This window comes from Neodothiora populina (genome assembly GCF_041146345.1).
Source record: "Neodothiora populina strain CPC 39397 chromosome Unknown canker_contig_8, whole genome shotgun sequence".
Taxonomy (NCBI): Eukaryota; Fungi; Ascomycota; class Dothideomycetes; order Dothideales; family Dothioraceae; genus Neodothiora; species Neodothiora populina.
Genome location: NW_027191411.1, coordinates 275,732 through 292,737, shown reverse-complemented (window position 1 = coordinate 292,737; position 17,006 = coordinate 275,732). Strand labels below are relative to the sequence as shown.

At 50.9% G+C, this 17,006-nt stretch overlaps 7 protein-coding genes across 9 annotated transcripts; 3 read left to right on the top strand and 4 right to left on the bottom strand.

The window, feature by feature from the left end:
* Nucleotides 1-1,012: 1,012 nt before the first annotated feature.
* Nucleotides 1,013-3,510, bottom strand: AAFC00_006589 (uncharacterized protein; the record flags this gene model as incomplete). Its single annotated transcript, XM_069346566.1, has 3 exons — nt 1,013-3,112; nt 3,172-3,268; nt 3,323-3,510. 3 exons carry the CDS (start codon nt 3,508-3,510, stop codon nt 1,013-1,015), a joined length of 2,385 nt encoding a protein of 794 aa, XP_069199437.1.
* Nucleotides 3,511-3,833: 323 nt separating this feature from the next.
* AAFC00_006588 (uncharacterized protein) lies at nt 3,834-5,131 on the top strand (the record flags this gene model as incomplete). Its single annotated transcript, XM_069348350.1, has 2 exons — nt 3,834-4,608; nt 4,659-5,131. 2 exons carry the CDS (start codon nt 3,834-3,836, stop codon nt 5,129-5,131), a joined length of 1,248 nt encoding a protein of 415 aa, XP_069199436.1.
* Nucleotides 5,132-5,362: 231 nt separating this feature from the next.
* On the bottom strand, nt 5,363-6,961 carry AAFC00_006587 (uncharacterized protein; the record flags this gene model as incomplete). Of its 2 annotated transcripts, XM_069346564.1 has the most annotated exons (3): nt 5,363-6,218; nt 6,278-6,769; nt 6,924-6,961. In XM_069346564.1, 3 exons carry the CDS (start codon nt 6,959-6,961, stop codon nt 5,363-5,365), a joined length of 1,386 nt encoding a protein of 461 aa, XP_069199434.1. The 2 variants fall into 2 exon arrangements, with proteins under 2 accessions (XP_069199434.1, XP_069199435.1); XM_069346565.1 differs by lacking the exon at nt 6,924-6,961 and having other exon boundaries at nt 6,278-6,738.
* Nucleotides 6,962-8,395: 1,434 nt separating this feature from the next.
* Nucleotides 8,396-9,169, top strand: AAFC00_006586 (uncharacterized protein; the record flags this gene model as incomplete). The annotated part of the gene is made up of 1 exon (XM_069346563.1): nt 8,396-9,169. One exon carries the CDS (start codon nt 8,396-8,398, stop codon nt 9,167-9,169), a length of 774 nt encoding a protein of 257 aa, XP_069199433.1.
* Nucleotides 9,170-9,381: 212 nt separating this feature from the next.
* On the bottom strand, nt 9,382-11,073 carry AAFC00_006585 (uncharacterized protein; the record flags this gene model as incomplete). Its single annotated transcript, XM_069346562.1, has 6 exons — nt 9,382-9,693; nt 9,754-9,847; nt 9,906-10,044; nt 10,106-10,126; nt 10,180-10,923; nt 11,010-11,073. 6 exons carry the CDS (start codon nt 11,071-11,073, stop codon nt 9,382-9,384), a joined length of 1,374 nt encoding a protein of 457 aa, XP_069199432.1.
* A 256-nt stretch (nt 11,074-11,329) lies between these two features.
* On the top strand, nt 11,330-13,425 carry AAFC00_006584 (uncharacterized protein; the record flags this gene model as incomplete). Its single annotated transcript, XM_069346561.1, has 2 exons — nt 11,330-12,441; nt 12,501-13,425. 2 exons carry the CDS (start codon nt 11,330-11,332, stop codon nt 13,423-13,425), a joined length of 2,037 nt encoding a protein of 678 aa, XP_069199431.1.
* A 125-nt stretch (nt 13,426-13,550) lies between these two features.
* On the bottom strand, nt 13,551-16,052 carry AAFC00_006583 (uncharacterized protein; the record flags this gene model as incomplete). Of its 2 annotated transcripts, XM_069348349.1 has the most annotated exons (4): nt 13,551-13,901; nt 13,955-14,776; nt 14,829-15,604; nt 15,656-16,052. In XM_069348349.1, 4 exons carry the CDS (start codon nt 16,050-16,052, stop codon nt 13,551-13,553), a joined length of 2,346 nt encoding a protein of 781 aa, XP_069199429.1. The 2 variants fall into 2 exon arrangements, with proteins under 2 accessions (XP_069199429.1, XP_069199430.1); XM_069346559.1 differs by having other exon boundaries at nt 14,829-16,052.
* Between the last annotated feature and the right edge of the window lie 954 nt (nt 16,053-17,006).

Below are 17,006 nucleotides of genomic sequence, written 5' to 3'. Positions count from 1 at the left end.
ATGCCAGACCGGTCCTACTTCATTTACTGGACGTGTCGAAGCTTTGGTCTGCTTTGCGGGAATTGAACCAGTGCAGCGTGGTGGAGTGTTCGCTGTTTCTAGGCTATGCCGTGTTGTCTGCTCTGGCTTGTGAATGTGATTGTGCAGTGCTGTAAGTTAGCAGGTCTAAGTGCATGTGTTCACGGCTCTCATATGCACGCCTTGCTTTGCGTTTGTAGTGACGAGTAAGGTAAGTTGGGCATGCAGTCGTGCTTCGCTGTCGATATGTTGCTTCTGGGTTTGACGGTGTGTTGTGCCTCGAGATAGCGATGCTGTTGTTCTCGTAAGTAATACCTGTAAACTTGATCGAGTCAGTGTTGGTCGGTTGCTCGCGAGCTGTAGCTCAGGTGATGTCTGTGGTGTGTGTTTGTTCGAGTACTGTTGGCTGTAGGTGTAGCTCTGTGAGAAGCTGTTGCTGTTCTATAACCCTTTGATGACTACGATATCATTATTCATACTGTGTTGTTCGTTCGTATATCGTGTTCGTGTATCACTAGCAGTATAGTCATATGCTTGTTGATGTTTGATAATACTCGTAGGTATGTGGCACGGTTTGCTGTAGTATTATACACAAAAAGGTGTAGCATGTATAGACTGATGTTCATATTGCATGTGTACTATATGACAGATATTTGAAACTTACTACCACCACACTACAACCACACCGAAACAAATAAACAGCTCCATACATATTCAAAAAGACCATATAGAGTATCATAGTACTATTTCAGAATCAATATACAGCCGTGATGGAGTTTTATATCAATATTGAAGAATTCGATGTTCTCAAAGCCAGATGCACAGGGTCGCCCTCGAGACTGCGGACTGGGAAAATATACACGGCGGCGAAACGCGCTGAGAAAGCTCCACTCACCGGAAGCCACACGACGCGTGCATGGAAATGCATCATTGTGTACGACGGATCAATTGACATGTACGTAACTAACAGGGCATTTTCGTTTCTAGCTAGTGATTACTTCATCGCATCAGCCACCTTGCGCTCAATCTCTGCCAACGTCTCCTTGGTCGCAGTCATGCTCGCCATCAAGTAAAGCACATTGCCCAGAACGCGTGAATGGATCACACCCTCGACGCCTTCTTTACCCCTCAACAATGCATCGCGCAGACCAGTACCCGCCGTAGAAGTGTAGCCAGAGCCGGCAGGGTCCTTGAGCGAAATGGCAAGCACAGAGCCGATTGCGAACACGCTCTCCACGTTCTTGTGGTAAGACAACGTCGACACAAATGACGAGGACCACATGCTCCAGAGCTTGTCCTTTTGCGCCTTCACGCCTAGGGCGTGCGAAACAGTATCGATCACGCCTTCGCCCTGCCAGTCCTTCTTGTACTCTGACCACGCGCCTTCCTGGTCGAGCTTCTGCATGGTATCCAGTGAGTAGTTCGCGACTTCGCACCCGACCGCGTGAGCGGTATAGCTATGACCGTGAAGCAGAGCATCTGATTTCTCGGGGCTCAAGAAGGCCTCGTAGATACTCTCACTCGCCAGTGTTGTGCACAATGGCAGAAGACCACCTGTCAACAGCTTCGCGTGTACAGAGATGTCGGGCTGTATTTGTACCAATGACGAAGAAGAAAAGTGTCCGAGGCGATAGAGACCAGTGAAGACCTCGTCGTGAAGCAGAGGTATACCCTGCCATGCGAGATTGTCGCCGGCGCCGGCGTTAGAGCCGTAGATGTCCGGAAGTATCTCGCGAGCTACTCGAGCAAGAGTGTGTTGGAAGAGAGGATCAGCGAACAACATGCCGCCAGCGCCGAGGATGACTGGCTCCATGATCAGAGCGCCGAATTTTCTGCCTTGCGCAGTCAACTCCTCCAAAGTCTGTCGAACGTACTTCTCGTACTTCTGAGCATCCGAGGTTCTGGATTCGAGTGCAAAGATGTCATCGAGGCTGTCGAATTCTCGTCTAGCACCGAAGTCGTTCTCGAACTCTGCACCCGGAGCCTCAACAACCCATCTGCCTTGCGTCATCTTCACCGTAGGGAAGTCAAACCAGTGGCCTCGACCTTGATACCATTCAACCTTTTTGTTGTAGGCTGAAGGGTCAGAACAATCCATAGTGCCTATCGTGTCACCGTGATAGCTTCCCTTGAGACCCAAGATCTCTACGTTATCACCAGTGTTGCTGTCCCAACCGTAACGCTTACTGGCTGCCTTGAGGCCCATCTTGACCGCTACCTCCATGCCTGTACTACCGTTGTCAGTATAGAAGCATCGAGTCAAACGAGGGTTTTCGACTCCAGAGAGCAGCCTCTCGGCCAAGGATATAGCAGGTTCGTGTGCTGCTGATGCGAACATGACGTGGCCATATCTGCCTGCGGCATGAGCAGCCACAAGGGCAAGGTCGGGATTGCCGTGTCCCAGACCTTGAGTCCACCAGGAGGCTGAACCATCAAATGCTGGGTTTAGAATATTCTGATCTTTGGAAGTGGGTGTTGAAGCCGCAGAATAAGTCTGAAAGAAATCGCCGTACGCAGAGTCAATAGCTAAGATGTTTTGCTTGTTGCGCTCGGTGTGCTGCATGAAAGGGTGCCAGATGCTGTCGTTTGCGCGCTCCGGCAGGGAGGTCAAGCGCTTCAATCGCGAGTCGTGTGCATCGATTATCTGCGAAACGACACTTGACAACGATTGATGATTGGCAGTTGCATCGTAATACTGTAGCATGGCCTTCTCGTCTTCTTCCAACGTGGCTGCCTGATCAGGTGGAGGAGGTAGGGAGAGCGTGGGAATGCCGCGTTCCGCAAAGTAGTCCTTCAGATACGTGTAATTGTCGTAGTAAGACTCTCCGAAGAGGAGAACATTCCCAACATCGTATCCGCGCAGATGAAGAGATTCCCACGAAGATATAGTCGAGCCGATGCCACCTAGACGATGGTCACCCACCAGCAGAGCAGGCAAGCGAAGCGTACGGTACAAGTCCGCCTGTACCGAGCCTGATGGTGCTGGCGAGAGGACACCTCCAGCCGTCTCTACTACTGCCACTGCATCTTGATCGTTTGCATAGCTGTGAATCTCATCGTAGACTCGAGCTATGATACTCCGATCATCTATGGGCTAAATGAACGAGATTAGCATACTCACAGGATACGAATTTGGTAGAAAAGGAATATTACCTCCTTCGCGCTACGCGCCGCGATATGTGGGCTTACGGGCTCATCGAACTGAAGCAGCGTCTTGGAAGTTATGTTGTCCGAAAAGCGAGACAGATGACTGAAAGAAATTATTGAAAGAATTATGAAACAATTGACGGTGTTGTTGACTTACCGGTTGTCAGCCTCGTCCAGAGGACCTGTTGAGATTGGTTTTAAATAATGTACATTGAAGTCTGGCAGCCGCCTTCTCAAAGCTTTACATAGTAAGGTGCTCACAACCGTCTTCCCAACTCCGGTGTTTGCTCCATACACTTGCACAGCCCTTAGCTTCGGCCATAGCGTTGATCCAACCTGTCTCATTTTCGACGCAAGTGACCTCACAAGCCTCTCCTACACCACGGTCTGCAACAACTTGGACTTGAGAGAATGGCTTTGGGTCAAGTCCGTAGTTTCGGACAATGTCGACCATGATGAGTAACTTGAGCAGGTTACGGGCCGAGGTAGCACGCCAAGAACGTCCACGCTCAAGCCTTTATGCTGCCGATGTGAACATTGAATAATGGTTGGGGCCTCGCTACTTGCCGTTCAGGTCAGATGTGTTCATAAACCCAAAATGTAGTAGGTCTTCCATCGTTGCTTGCAATCATGCAATACCGTGATCGAATTGATCGTATTTCTCTTAGATGGAAAAGAAGACGCGGGGGTCGAATTTGGAGCGGGTCTTGTTCGCGACACTGGAACGCCGGCGACAACAGTCCACGCTCCGAAGATTGACAACATATCCGCCAGGCTCTATAGATTTCTCGACAAACGACTTTCTATCACTCGCGCAGTCGCCAGCTTTGAGGAAGGCTTTCTTGGGTGAGCTCAATACACAACCTGCGCAATCTGCTTCAGGTAGTGGAGGATCCCGTCTACTTGATGGCAACTCGACATATGCGGAGCAACTTGAGCGCGACATAGCAGCGTTCCATGGTGCCCTCGATGGTTTGCTTTGCAACTCTGGATTCGACGCAAATGTAGGGATATTCTCTTGTTTGCCACAGCCTGGAGATGTGGTGATATACGACGAGTACATACATGCCAGCGTCCATGATGGCATGAGAGCTTCACGTACGAATCATCGCATTGCCTTCTCACATAACTCAGTATCTGCTTTCAAGCTCGCCGTGCAGAAATGCATCGATGAAGATTCGGCATTGCCAACTGGGTCTCGTAATGTGTTCATTGCCGTCGAGGCCATATACAGCATGGATGGAGATGTTGCACCCTTGAAGGAGATCGTGGCAGTCGTGGACGAACTACTTCCTGTAGGGAATGGTCACATCATCGTCGACGAGGCCCACTCAACTGGCGTGCTTGGTCCAAAGGGCAGAGGTCTTGTCAACGCGTTGGGCTTAGAGAGTAAAATCTCCATACGTCTGCATACTTTTGGGAAGGCAATGGCTTGCAATGGAGGTAAGTAATCATAACACTTCATGGATGCTTCCAAGGCTTAAGCTCTATAGCAATCATACTGTGTGCCCCACTGATCAGACAATATCTGGTCAACTATGCACGTCCGCTGATCTATACAACCTTTTTGTCCTATCCCGCGCTGGCGGCCATCAAATCATCGTATGCGATGCTCATGGACGGGAGATCCTCAGAGCTGCAGGACAAGCTTTTTGTATTGATCACGTTGTTCCATGATCTTCTGCTTCAGCTACAAGCGGAAGAACATCCAGGGCTACTCCTATGTGTACCAGCCAGCTGCCCACCTAGTCCGATCTTTTCCATCTTATCATCAGATCCACGCGGACTGGCTACCTTCTGCCAACAGGCTGGGCTCATCGTTCGACCTATTGTTCCACCCACCGTGCCAATTGGTGCCGAGAGGATCCGGGTGTGTTTGCATGCGGGCAATACCACGCAAGAAATTGAGACATTGGTAGCACGTATCAAGGCGTGGGTGAAGGTCACTCGCAATGCTAAGCTATAGAACACATGCTTTACTGTCTTGCCATGTTCTTAGGACCAAGAAAGAATACGTACCAGGAAACATTACTACTCGTTGGACAGCAGAAGTTATCGAGACTTGCTCAACATCTCCTGAGAAACCCCAAGGACGTGTATGCTGAGCGAGAACGTCCAATTGCGGCATAATTCATGATCTATCGTGTCTCTATGGTCTTCGCATTACTACACAGTCTATAAAAGTCTATACCATTATCTATATCTTCGATGCACCGGTGAACCTCTTTCTGGCCTCTTCTGCCCTAGCTTGCAAATCCACCTCCCACAGCCACTTCATACGATGAGACAAAAGCTCTCTGATCTTAGGCATGTCTTCTTCTACACCAGGCAGTTGCAGATCATATAGCAGACCACCCTCTCTGCTCGTGGTGACCAACTTCTGACTTCTTGGTCGCTGAAGAGCATCGTAGACCGCGAACGCCCGCGAGATGTCCTTCTCGTCGTTCACAAGTGCCAAGACTGAGCTGAGAATGAGAGCGTCTTCGATAGCCATGCCAGCTCCAGCACCTTGATGCGGCGTAGAGGCGTGTGCAGAGTCGCCCAGCAGACAAATGCGACTCTTGTAATATGTGGGCGCGGGTGGATGGTCGAAGAGTGCCCAGATGTCTGGGTGCTCCATCAAGCTGACAATCTCAGATGTCGCGGACACCCAGCCTTCGAAATCTCTGTGCATTGCGTCCTTGTCCATAGGCTTGACCCATAGTGGATCATCCCACTTGCCGTCCTTCTTTGTCTGGAACGCTACGACGTTCATCGTTGCACCGTGCTCGATAGGGAAAGTGAGGATGTGTCCGCCTTTGCCTAGGTACATCTGGCTGTTGCGGGCTAGCTCATCTCCCAAGAGCTTTGCTGCCTTGTCCATTGGTATCAGACCTCGGTATGCGTACTTGCCGGTGAATTGGGGATACGCCGCAGGATGGTCTTTTCCGAGGACTATCTGTCTGGTTCTTGACTTGATGCCGTCACAGCCGATCACGGCAGAGTGCTTGGCTGACGTTCCATCTGCAAAGTGCAATACCACATGATCTCCGTTATCGTCGATGTCTGTCAGTCTGTAGGAAGTTGTCAGCTTCTCCAATCATTGCCTGCGACGCAAATATATATGAAGTACCTCTTCCCGAATCTAGCCACTTCCTTCGGCACTAGGGCAATCAACTCGTCCAGAAACCTCGCACGGTGTACACTGGTCTGGCCCGTCTCACACCAGAGATCGCAGAACCTCGTTCCTGTCTTCCCTGCGCTCTTAATCTCGGCGTCATCCTCTGCCAGGCCCTTTGCAGCTTCTGCGTCGCCTCTACGAAAGCTGAACCAGAAATTCTGTCTGTCTTCCCACGCATTATTGGTCCCGCACTTGCGAAAGCCAGCGTACATGCGCGGATCTATCAGCTTCATTGCTTGCGCGGCATTGGGACCTAGACCCACGCCTGCGCCGATCTCTGCGAAGGCGGGCGCTGACTCGTAGATTGTGATTGATATGTTTCGGTGGCGGAGAGCGATTGCAGTCGACAGACCACCAATGCCACCACCCACGATTGCTATCGAGAAAGGCTTTTCGGATGCCGGTGGACTCATGGTAGATACTGATATCAAGAAAGCAAGAAAACTGGCTCAAATGTTTGTGAGAAACGTGGAAGAGGTAAGGAGAGTGAGATAGAAAAGGAGAGAAATAATCTGTCAATATGACTATAGAGGATTCAATTGACATTAACTCGCCAAACATACCTACCTAATTGCCGAACGAGGAACTAGAGACGTACCTAATCTGTCTGGTGTGGATAGTCCGGGAATACTCCATGATTTATTGGTTGTGGGTGACAGACTACTGTATCCGTGGTCGTGTGGAGCAATTTTCTGGAGTTACAGTCTAAGATACGATAGCCGACCTTGGGCGCCACAGGACTCATCCATGGTTGGTAATTGACAAGCGGTCGCCGTCGATGACACAAATTGCCAGGTGTGGTCTTGTGTCTTGTGTCTTGTCGTTGACGAAAGGTATCATCGCCGACGCTCGCTCCATAATTCTTTGAGTTCGACTCTTAAGAAATCGGTAAATGTCTTGTTTCAAAAGGCAAGATTGCGGCCACCACGGAGCGAAGAATAAGATAACAGAGGCGGATCACCCCCTCAGTATGACGACAAATTGCAGCAGCTATCTCGGGTCGAGGACCGAGAGTTGTATTAACTGTGGAGTAATGGCTGTTAATCCCTTAGATTATTTTGTGACAAAGTGTCGTTAGGTTCGTGGATGAATAATAAACAACGCGTCAATGGATGAAGGAATGTGTCCCTTCGGTATTCGCAAAAATGCCCCATCCGAAGACGGTTCCTCCATCACCCCGACTCACCGACGACCGTGTTGAAATGGCTCCCTCTGACCTGCTGTGCTGCCTCATCATCATTTGCGCTGCCCGGATGTTCGAGGAGCTCAAGCGTCACGCATACCGTGCCTCATGACAACAAAACCACTTCTCGCATGCTTGCCGCGTTATCTTTCACCAGCGAGAACGGCAACGGCGCGGAGGTTGATTGTTATGTACCTCGTTGTTGACGCTACTGTCAGGCAAGAAATGTACAATAATACAATGTTGGCTGCATTCGCCGATACAGCAAGTGCTTACACAGCGACGCCGAGATGCATCTGTCTTACTTGAAGGCCAATATTTCAGTCCACAACACGCATTGCTCGCCTTGCTAGTTGATGACATGGCCTAGTGCTGAGAAGCTTTATTTGAATGCGACTCGCCCTCCAGGTGAGCAACTTCAAGCCTATTCGAGATTTCGGGTAGCGTCCATGTTGCCCTTTTCGGCACATGGATGGAGAGCCGACACAGTTTCACGGACCGAACGTGTCACATCCAGCCTCAGAGGATAATTACGTCTGGTACAGTATTTGAGTAGGCAAAGCAGTAGGTGCTCGCTCGTTTTCTTCACATTGCTTCATGTTACACAAGAAATTGTAATTTTGCATCGGATGGATCGAGGCGTGCTGCTTGCCTGATTTAAGGACTCCCACAAAAGGTAGGCTCCTTTCAGCTGTGGTGTGATGCTCCGGACCAATCGAATATCTAGACCTTATCGTAGGCATACCAATCTGCAGACTGGTTCATTGACCAGAATAGAACGACATTGATAAAACTTCCGTTGCCGTTGATAAGGATCTCATTATAGTAGCGAGCGCTGCAATCACATCGAATACACAACAAGAGATCTATATCAACAAGCCACCACAATGGTGACAACACCACCACTACCGACGTCCGAAGACCGCACACTGCCACGGATTCTCTGTCTTCACGGCGGTGGTGTGAATGCAGAAGTCTTCGAGGCCCAGTCCCGAGCACTCATCAAGGCCCTTCCTACATTTCGCCTTGTCTTCGCGGATGGCCCGTTCTACTGCAATCCAGGCCCTGGAATCGTACCGGTATACGAAGAATACGGACCTTTCAGACGCTGGCTACGGTGGATACCCGGCGAGCACGCCGAGATAGACGATGAGAGCGCCATAGAAGAAGTGCTATACGCTATAGACACATGCAAGAGAGAGGACAAAGGCACCGGACCTTGGGTGGGGTTACTGGGTTTCTCACAAGGTGCCAAGTTGGCGGCGAGTCTGCTGTACGATCAGCAGGTGCGTCTGGAGAAGACGGGCACGAGCGAGACAGACTATCAATTCGCTGTGTTGCTGGCGGGAAGACAGCCTTTGATAAGCTTCTCCGAGTATTCGGTCGGGAAAGCCGTACTGCCTGCTGGAGCCATCAGCGAGGGGTTCTGGTACGAGAGGCCCAACGAGCATATTCTGCGTCTACCTACAATACATGTTCATGGTTCGGCCGATCCGGGAATACACCTGCATAGGAGGCTGATGGAGCAGTACTGTGATCCCGCAAGCGTCACACTCGTCGAATGGGACGGCGGTCATAGAGTGCCGCTGAAGAAGACGGATGTGGATAGGATTGTGAAGGAGATTTATAGAGTCGCAAGAGAGCAGGGTATTACATGCTGATCATTGAGTGGAAGAGTTGTTGCAAGTCCGGGTTGATAAGAGTTCGAGGCATGTGCTGGAGTTTGGTTGGGCGTGTTACACCGCAAGTTGCGATCTCGTGCCGGACTTGGCCTTCATGATTAAACATGGATCGTCTCGGTGCTCTTCCGAACTCTTCCCGAACCTCGCCGTCTATAATTTTGTTATCTAGCCTATTTCGCAATGGAAATCACTTAATCGAGAACATCATCTCTCAACGCAAACAGCTGTCTAACAACCTCGTCCATCCTCTGACTGACGGCATTGTGATACATGACATTCGTACTGAACATCTTGCACCCCTTGATCTTCGCCGCCGTCTGAACAGACATGTCATAAGGCACGTACATATCCTCGACATACGCCGCCGCGTACACGGGCACTTCGTTCCTGGCCAGCTGCGCCTCGTCGAACAGTGCAGGCCAGTCCGAGTCCTCGGCCACCATGTTGGCGACTTTCTGCACTTTGCGCAGCTCGCTGTAGTCTTCGAACATCCAGGGGTAGATCTGTTGGTGTCAGGGCGTGGGAACTTGATGTTGTTCCGGATGATTGGAAATAAGTCTTACCATTTCGCCTGTGAAGAAGACGGGCTCCTCTCGGTCGGCGTCGAACTCGGCGAATTCGTCGCGGACGCGCTCTGCGGACCAGTTTGCTGCTTTCCTGTTTCGCGATAAAGTCAGCTACGAGGTAGGTACTCGTGGTTTTGGAAGGCGCTTACCCTTCGCAGTAGATTGGCTCGTGGAGAATCGAGTAGATCATGTGCTCGTTGAAACCGCCGGCACGATCAATGGCAGTCAGGGAGCCTCTGGTGATGTGTCCGAATTGCTCAATGTCATATGCAGCGCCAAGAACGATTTCTATAAGTCCGCAATGTCAGTTCCTGTAGCTTCTTTCGATTGACTGAGCTGATGGCATTACCGTGCACGGTGTCTATGCCGCCTGTGGAGGGTTAGCTCGAGGTCTGATTGTACAAGACATAGGATGACACATACCATGCATTCCCAAATGCATGCCCAACTGCTGGAATCGGCGTACTGTCAAATTGTCCTCCGACGGTAGTTTGATAGTGCCATCGCCAAAGCGTTGAAGATACTTGACGATGGTCTTGACACGATTCACATCCTCGGGATACTTTTCGTAATAGGCTTTGTTACGCCTGATCAACACCTGGTAAGTCTGTCTATAGACCTCATCAGGCTCCTTGACGAGTGCTTGCAGCCCCCCAAAAATAAAGGACTCCCGAAGTCCCTCAGGATAGAATGAGAGGTAGGAGATTGTGCAGAAGCCGCCAAAACTCTGGCCGATCGTACTCCATTTCTGCTTGTCGGGAGGATAATCTGCAGTTAATGCTTGTCTGATGGCTTCGCAATCACGAACAATATTATCGGCACGATACAGCTTCAAGTATTTAGCTTGAACGTCGTTTTCGCCTCGAAGTCCAAGCGTTGTCGCCGTCACAGGCGTACTGAGACCAGTGCCACGCTGATCAAGATAGAGCATTTGATATCCCCGATCCAGGAAAGTCTGGGTGAAAGGATACATGTTAGGCGAACGACAAGACATGCCAGGTCCACCCTGGAGGTAGACCATCCACGGCAAATGCTTTCTTTCCTCCTCTGGAACAGCAGGGGTCTCGTGCTTTCGCACACTCCTGGCGAAGACTCTTATAGTCCCAGCATCTGGCCTGGCATAGTCTTTGGGCACGTCAAAGAAGTGCTCCGTGATACGCAGCTTCCCTGCATCGAATCGTCAACCAGGTAGCTCACGATCCTGACCATTGAGGGGAACCCTTGATGCGGGGCGAGACGTGTGATTTCCATACCCGTTACGAGATGCGATCTCTGCTCGACTATCTTTGCCGCCGCAACCTTTATTGAAGACGCCATTATGTGTTTACGTTGAGATCAACGAGGCAACATTGCTGACTTTCGGCGTTGTCTTGGCCGACTTTCTCGGCTGCCACATTTCACAGAGCCGAGACAGCTATCGATACCAATATAATTTATACATGTTATATACAGTATATAAAACTTGCAAAATCATACCACGAACAACAAAAGTGCCCCAAACCCCATTCATCCTGGCTTCACAAGCAAGTGTTTGCAAACTCTAGAACCATCAAGGTATTCCGGATCGCGCGGGATGGCCAAGAAGGACAAGGGAAAGGACGCGGCGAAGAAATTGCGCAAAGCCGCAAAGCAAGAAAAGGTCGCCAAGAAGACAGAGAAGAAATCAAAGAACAAGCAGGATGCAGACAGCGACGTGGATGATGCGGACTTGGATGCCATCTTAGCCGACTATGCGAAGAAGCAGGCTGAGCATGACAAGATCACGGAAACGGCGTCTTCGCCACCACCACCGCGAAGTGCGTCCACCTTTATAGCTTCGCCCTCGGATCAACGAGAGGTCTTTCTGTTTGGAGGTGAACATTTCAATGGAGCTCTGGCTACCTTTTCCAATGATTTGTACATTTATCGGATCCATGCGGATGAATGGCGGAAGGTCACCTCACCCAATAGTCCACTTCCGCGATCTGGTCATGCAATGTGCCGTGGTGGCAACACAGGCGGTCTGTATTTATTCGGAGGCGAGTTCAGCTCGCCCAAGCAGGGCACTTTTTACCATTACAACGACTTCTGGAGACTAGAGCCATCGAGCAGAGAATGGTACAAGGTAGAAGCCAAAGGCCAGGCGCCGTCGGCTCGAAGTGGGCACCGAATGGTGTATTTCGGTCGCTATATCATCGTGTTCGGAGGATTCCAGGATACTTCTCAACAGACAAAGTATCTGAACGACCTGTATATCTACGATTGCCAGACGTTCACCTGGCACGCACCTACTCTTCCGCCAGCAGCAGGTAGACCGGACCCGAGATCTTCTTTCTCCTTCCTGCCTCATGAGACTGGCGCCGTTTTATACGGAGGCTACTCACGAGTCAAGACGTCCACGACCGCCGGAAAGCCTACAAAGGGTGGCAGACAAGCTTCTCGCATGATCATGAAACCGGTCGTACACCAAGATACATGGTTTCTCCGTATCACGCCACCACCGGCAGAGGCACCAACTAACACACTACCTACAGTACGATGGGAGAAGAGAAAGAAGCCGGTCAACTCACCAAATCCTGCTAGAGCCGGAGCCACCATGGTGTATCACAAAGGTAGAGGCATCGCATTTGGCGGCGTTCACGACGTCGAAGAAGATGAAGAAGGCATCGATAGCGAGTTCTTCAACCAGCTGTCAGCCTATAACATGTACGTAGTCACCTACTCGGGCAAACGCCTTGATCGTCTATACTGACAAGTTGAAAAAGCGATCGCAATCGATTCTTCGGCCTGGTCCTGCGCAAACCGCGCGGACCCCCCAAAAAGCAAAACGCCGCAGCCGAGAAAAGCAGACGCGGCAGAGGCAAAGCAGACGAGGAGGAACTGCTGCGCAATCTCGCTCTGATCGAAGGCAAAGGCTCACTAGAAGACGCCGACAACGCCATGATCCCAGGCATCGACGACGACAAAGACTCAGACGACGAGAAATTTGCCAAAGTGGAAAAACCCACGTCGTTCGAAATGCCTCACCCGAGATTCAACGCGCAGCTGGCTGTGCAAGACGACGTCCTGTACATCTACGGCGGCACGTTCGAGAAGGGCGATCGAGAATTCACATTCGACGAGCTGCACGCCATCGACCTGGGCAAACTCGACGGCGTCAAGGAGATATTCCGCCGCGAGCTCGAGGACTGGCAAGGCAGCGACGACGAAGACAGCGACGAAGAAGACGAGGACGAGGACGATGACGAAGGCAGTGACGACGAGGAGGCGGCGGCGTCCACGCCCGCCACGTCTGTCGCGCCATCTGTTGCCGCTCCCGAGGATATTGCGGAGAAGGAAGCCGTGGAGCTGGGCGAGGAAGCCGACGAGCCTGCTGGGCCCGTGGACACGACACCCCACCCGCGACCCTTCGAGTCGTTGCGTGAATTCTTCTCTCGCACATCCAACCAGTGGCAGGAACTGATCCTCGAGGAGATGAAGTACAAACACCACACGCAGATTGCGGAGAGGTCTGTCAAAGAGATCCGCAAGAGTGCATTCAATCGCTCCGAGCAGAAGTGGTGGGATTGCCGAGAGGACATTCAGGCACTGGAGGACGAACAGGAAGCTGCTGGTATCGGAGAAGTTGTTGCTATTGAGACACGCGGTGGTGGCGAAGGAGGCACTGGTGGCGCAGGAAGAAGAAGATGAGAAGTTGTGCGCGTACTACCATGATCAGATGAAAATACATATATACATACTGGGTATCTGTAACGACAAAGGCTCTACATAGAAATCACTCCTTTCGAAGGGAGCCAAGCATCTTCCTGGTTACACTACGCCTCCGAAGAAATCAACTCGTCAAGCCAATTCAGTTGGATGGCACTGACACCGCGCGCATACGATTTATTGGTGAAGACGAACTCGTTGTAAAGGATGGCCTCGACCTTCTTACCGAACAAACCACTGCTCGGATGAATGGCGACGAGCTGGTTCCCGTGAATGGTCCTGTAGCTGCCGTCCGGCACGAGTCTGGCGACGTTGTTGGAGAAGCCCCTGAGGAAACACTTGAGGATGTTGTTCGCCGTGTTCTCGGAAACGATTTCCCTGTCTTCGGCCTCGGCGAGTGTGGTCTTTGAGAGAAGCTTGGCCTGGACACATTGTGCACATATTTGCTTGCGCGCGTCCTGCAGCAGTCCGTTAGTGATTTATTGAATACCAGATACGTATTGTCACTTACCATGACGTTCTGCATGGCTCGGTGCGATATCATGTGTTGTCTGGCCCAAGCTTTGCGGTCGCTATTCTCTGCGGCGTACCCTTGTACGGCGGCGAGAATAGTCAAGTGGTCACCTTGTCGTCGAGACAAGCGAGCTCTTGCCTCACCTACTTCAGGCCTCGAGTCTTCATCTTTTATTTCAAGGAAAATGTTCTCAACACTGAAGCAAGAGACAATATCGATAACGTGCATCAGACAATCCATCTCCTCACTTGCAGCAGCTATGATGACTCTGCCGAGCGCAGGGGTCAAGGGCAGTCTCGCGATCTTATGTCCCATCTCGTTGATGTGCCCGTCATCGCTCAAAGCGCCGATCTTGTACAATTGCAGTAACGCCCTACCCATTGCTTCTCTGCTCGGTTTTGCGAGCAGTGGAAAGCCGACCACGTCGTCGATCCCTCTTGCCATCATGGTCAGCAGCGCAGAGCTGAGATCGGTGCGCAAGATCTCGGGCTCTGTGTCCTTCTCAAACGTCTCAAAGTCTTTACTCGTGTAGAGTCGCCAGCATTTACCAGCAGCCTCTCGACCAGCACGACCTTTACGCTGCTCTGCGGAGGACTTTGTAATGGGCTTGACCAGGAGCGAATCCAGGCCGATTGTTGGACGATAGCGCTTGATCTTGGCTTTGCCGCTGTCGATCACAAAACGTACCCCTGGCACAGTGATGGATGTTTCTGCGATATTGGTAGCAATGATGACTTTACGTGTGTTCGGTGGTGAAGCTTCGAAGATAAGCTGTTGCTGAGCCTGTGGGAGTGCGGCAAACAGTGGTAGGACCTGTAGCTATAAAAGTGTCAGATGTACTTTCAGACAACGAAGAACAGACAAGGCCTACCTTTGGAAGTCCGGAGTCTAATGTGATAATGGCAGGTATCGTCTCTTCGATAGACCTTTGCAGATCTGTGACTGCATCCTGTCCAGTAAGAAAAACCAATATATCTCCTGGCATGGGTTCCTTGCGATGAATCTCGAAAATCCGAAGAAGTGCAGCTTCCAAGATGTCTTGTGTAGGCTGTGTGAGGTAGATGGTCTGTACAGTATGCTGTCTGCCTTTGACCTTGATCAACATCTTCTCATCATCTTCGTTGATGGCTCGATCATTTGCCTCCAGCACTTCGCCGTCGCGGCTACTATTTGAGGCGTTCTTATCACTATTCTGGACGGAGTCTGGAGCAGAAGCAATGGGAGCCGACTTTGCTTCTTGGTAGCCTTGCTTGAACCAGTGCAGGAGAGACTCGGTATCTGCAGTGGCACTCATGATTACCACCTTGAGAGGCTTGCCCTTACGCTTACTACAGGCGTCTGATGTTCCCGTAACTAGACCTCGTAGGAAACCGAGGGTAAGATCTACGTTGACACTCCGTTCGTGAACCTCATCGACAATAACGCAGCTATACTCGGTCAAAGCTGGATCTCTCAGCATCTCCTGCAGGAGCATTCCCTCGGTGAGGAATTTGATCTTGTTGTCCCTGCCTACATTGTCGTCGAAACGCACACTGTATCCAACTTTGGAGTATGGACTCTTTCCTAGTGATGATCCCATCTCATCCGACACACGCCTTGCCAGGGAGATAGCAGCGACACGTCTGGGCTGCGTGACTGCCACACGTCCTGTACACCATGGCGCAGACAATAAGAATTGCGGGACCTGAGTTGATTTACCACTACCCGTCTCAGCAGTCAGGACCAGCACGTCTGACTCGAGTAGTTTGTTCCGAATGTCAGAGGCCTTGGGCCAGATTGGTAGTTTCTGCCGCACCTGCAAAAGTGCGTTGCTCTTGCCTGCCAGCGATCTATTGGGAAGGAACGCAGCTTTCTTCGGGTTGTTCCTCTGCACATCTGTCGACCGCTGGCGTTTGGGAAGGTTCTTGAACTCTGGCTTCTTTGTTCTTGCCTTCGACTCGTCCTTTGGTGTCTCTGCAGATGCTGTATTTGTTGTTGAAGACTTCTTATTACCAGACCTTCCGTCGCCTATATGCACATTTTCACCAGCATGTGCTTTGTGTTCTCTTTTCCGCTTCTGGCCATGTTTCTCTGTATCGTGATCTGGGACGCTCATTGCGCGGAATACGTCTTATTGTCTTTGCGGATGGCAATCAATGCTAATAGCAGTTTGTCGATCTTACAGCGTGTAATTGTCGTTATCACAAAAAATAAGAACGGACTTTGGAGATAAGAATCTCATGGCGTCCATGGCACAGAGATCAAGAACTCAGCACGACCAAGTATTATGTGGTACGAGCATTCGGAGTTATCTGTTATGCACGCAAGAGACATATCTCCGAGAACATCCGCTCTCTGATCATCTTCCGACTTCACTGAGAGAAATGCTTCCATAATTACAATTTATGATTTTGATCGGCCATCTGTGCATCTCCGACTTCACGCCCTGTGGTACGCCGCTATATAGCGCACAGCTTACTTAATGATCGTCCTGAGACACGCACGGCTGTGAATTGTGATTCTGCTGCAAATAACCAGGATATGCAGACCCTCGTCTGCCTTCTCCATCAAACAGCATCTGTTTCAGCGACATGTCCTCAGACGTCTTACGTATCATCTCTGAGTGCTATGCTTCATCGATTTTCGTCAGATACTAGAGTTCGGTGGACGCAATCTTCCCCCTAAGGCTCTCGAATGGCGCCGCCACCGCACGTCAGAAACACAGCCCAAGGTCAGAGTGTCCCCCACAGCACTACCGCTTGAACAACTGCCATATGACGACGTGTCCATCATTTGCATCCACATTCCACAGATTCAAGACTGGAGCACGGTGTGCTTGGAAAACCCTCAACCCGATATCCGGCAAACATGTAGATCCTATACCCTTCAGTAAGCTCAGGCTCTCGCAGCTTCAAGCCCGATTTGGAGTGGCTTGCAAACGCACATCTGAAGCATGCTCCATCTAGAATGTAGGTCCATCGCCTTTGGCTGTGCAGTCATGGTCCCATACCGGTACCGCTGTTGGGAGATGGTGGCACTGCCGGCCCCTGTCGTCATTCACCCCGTCTTC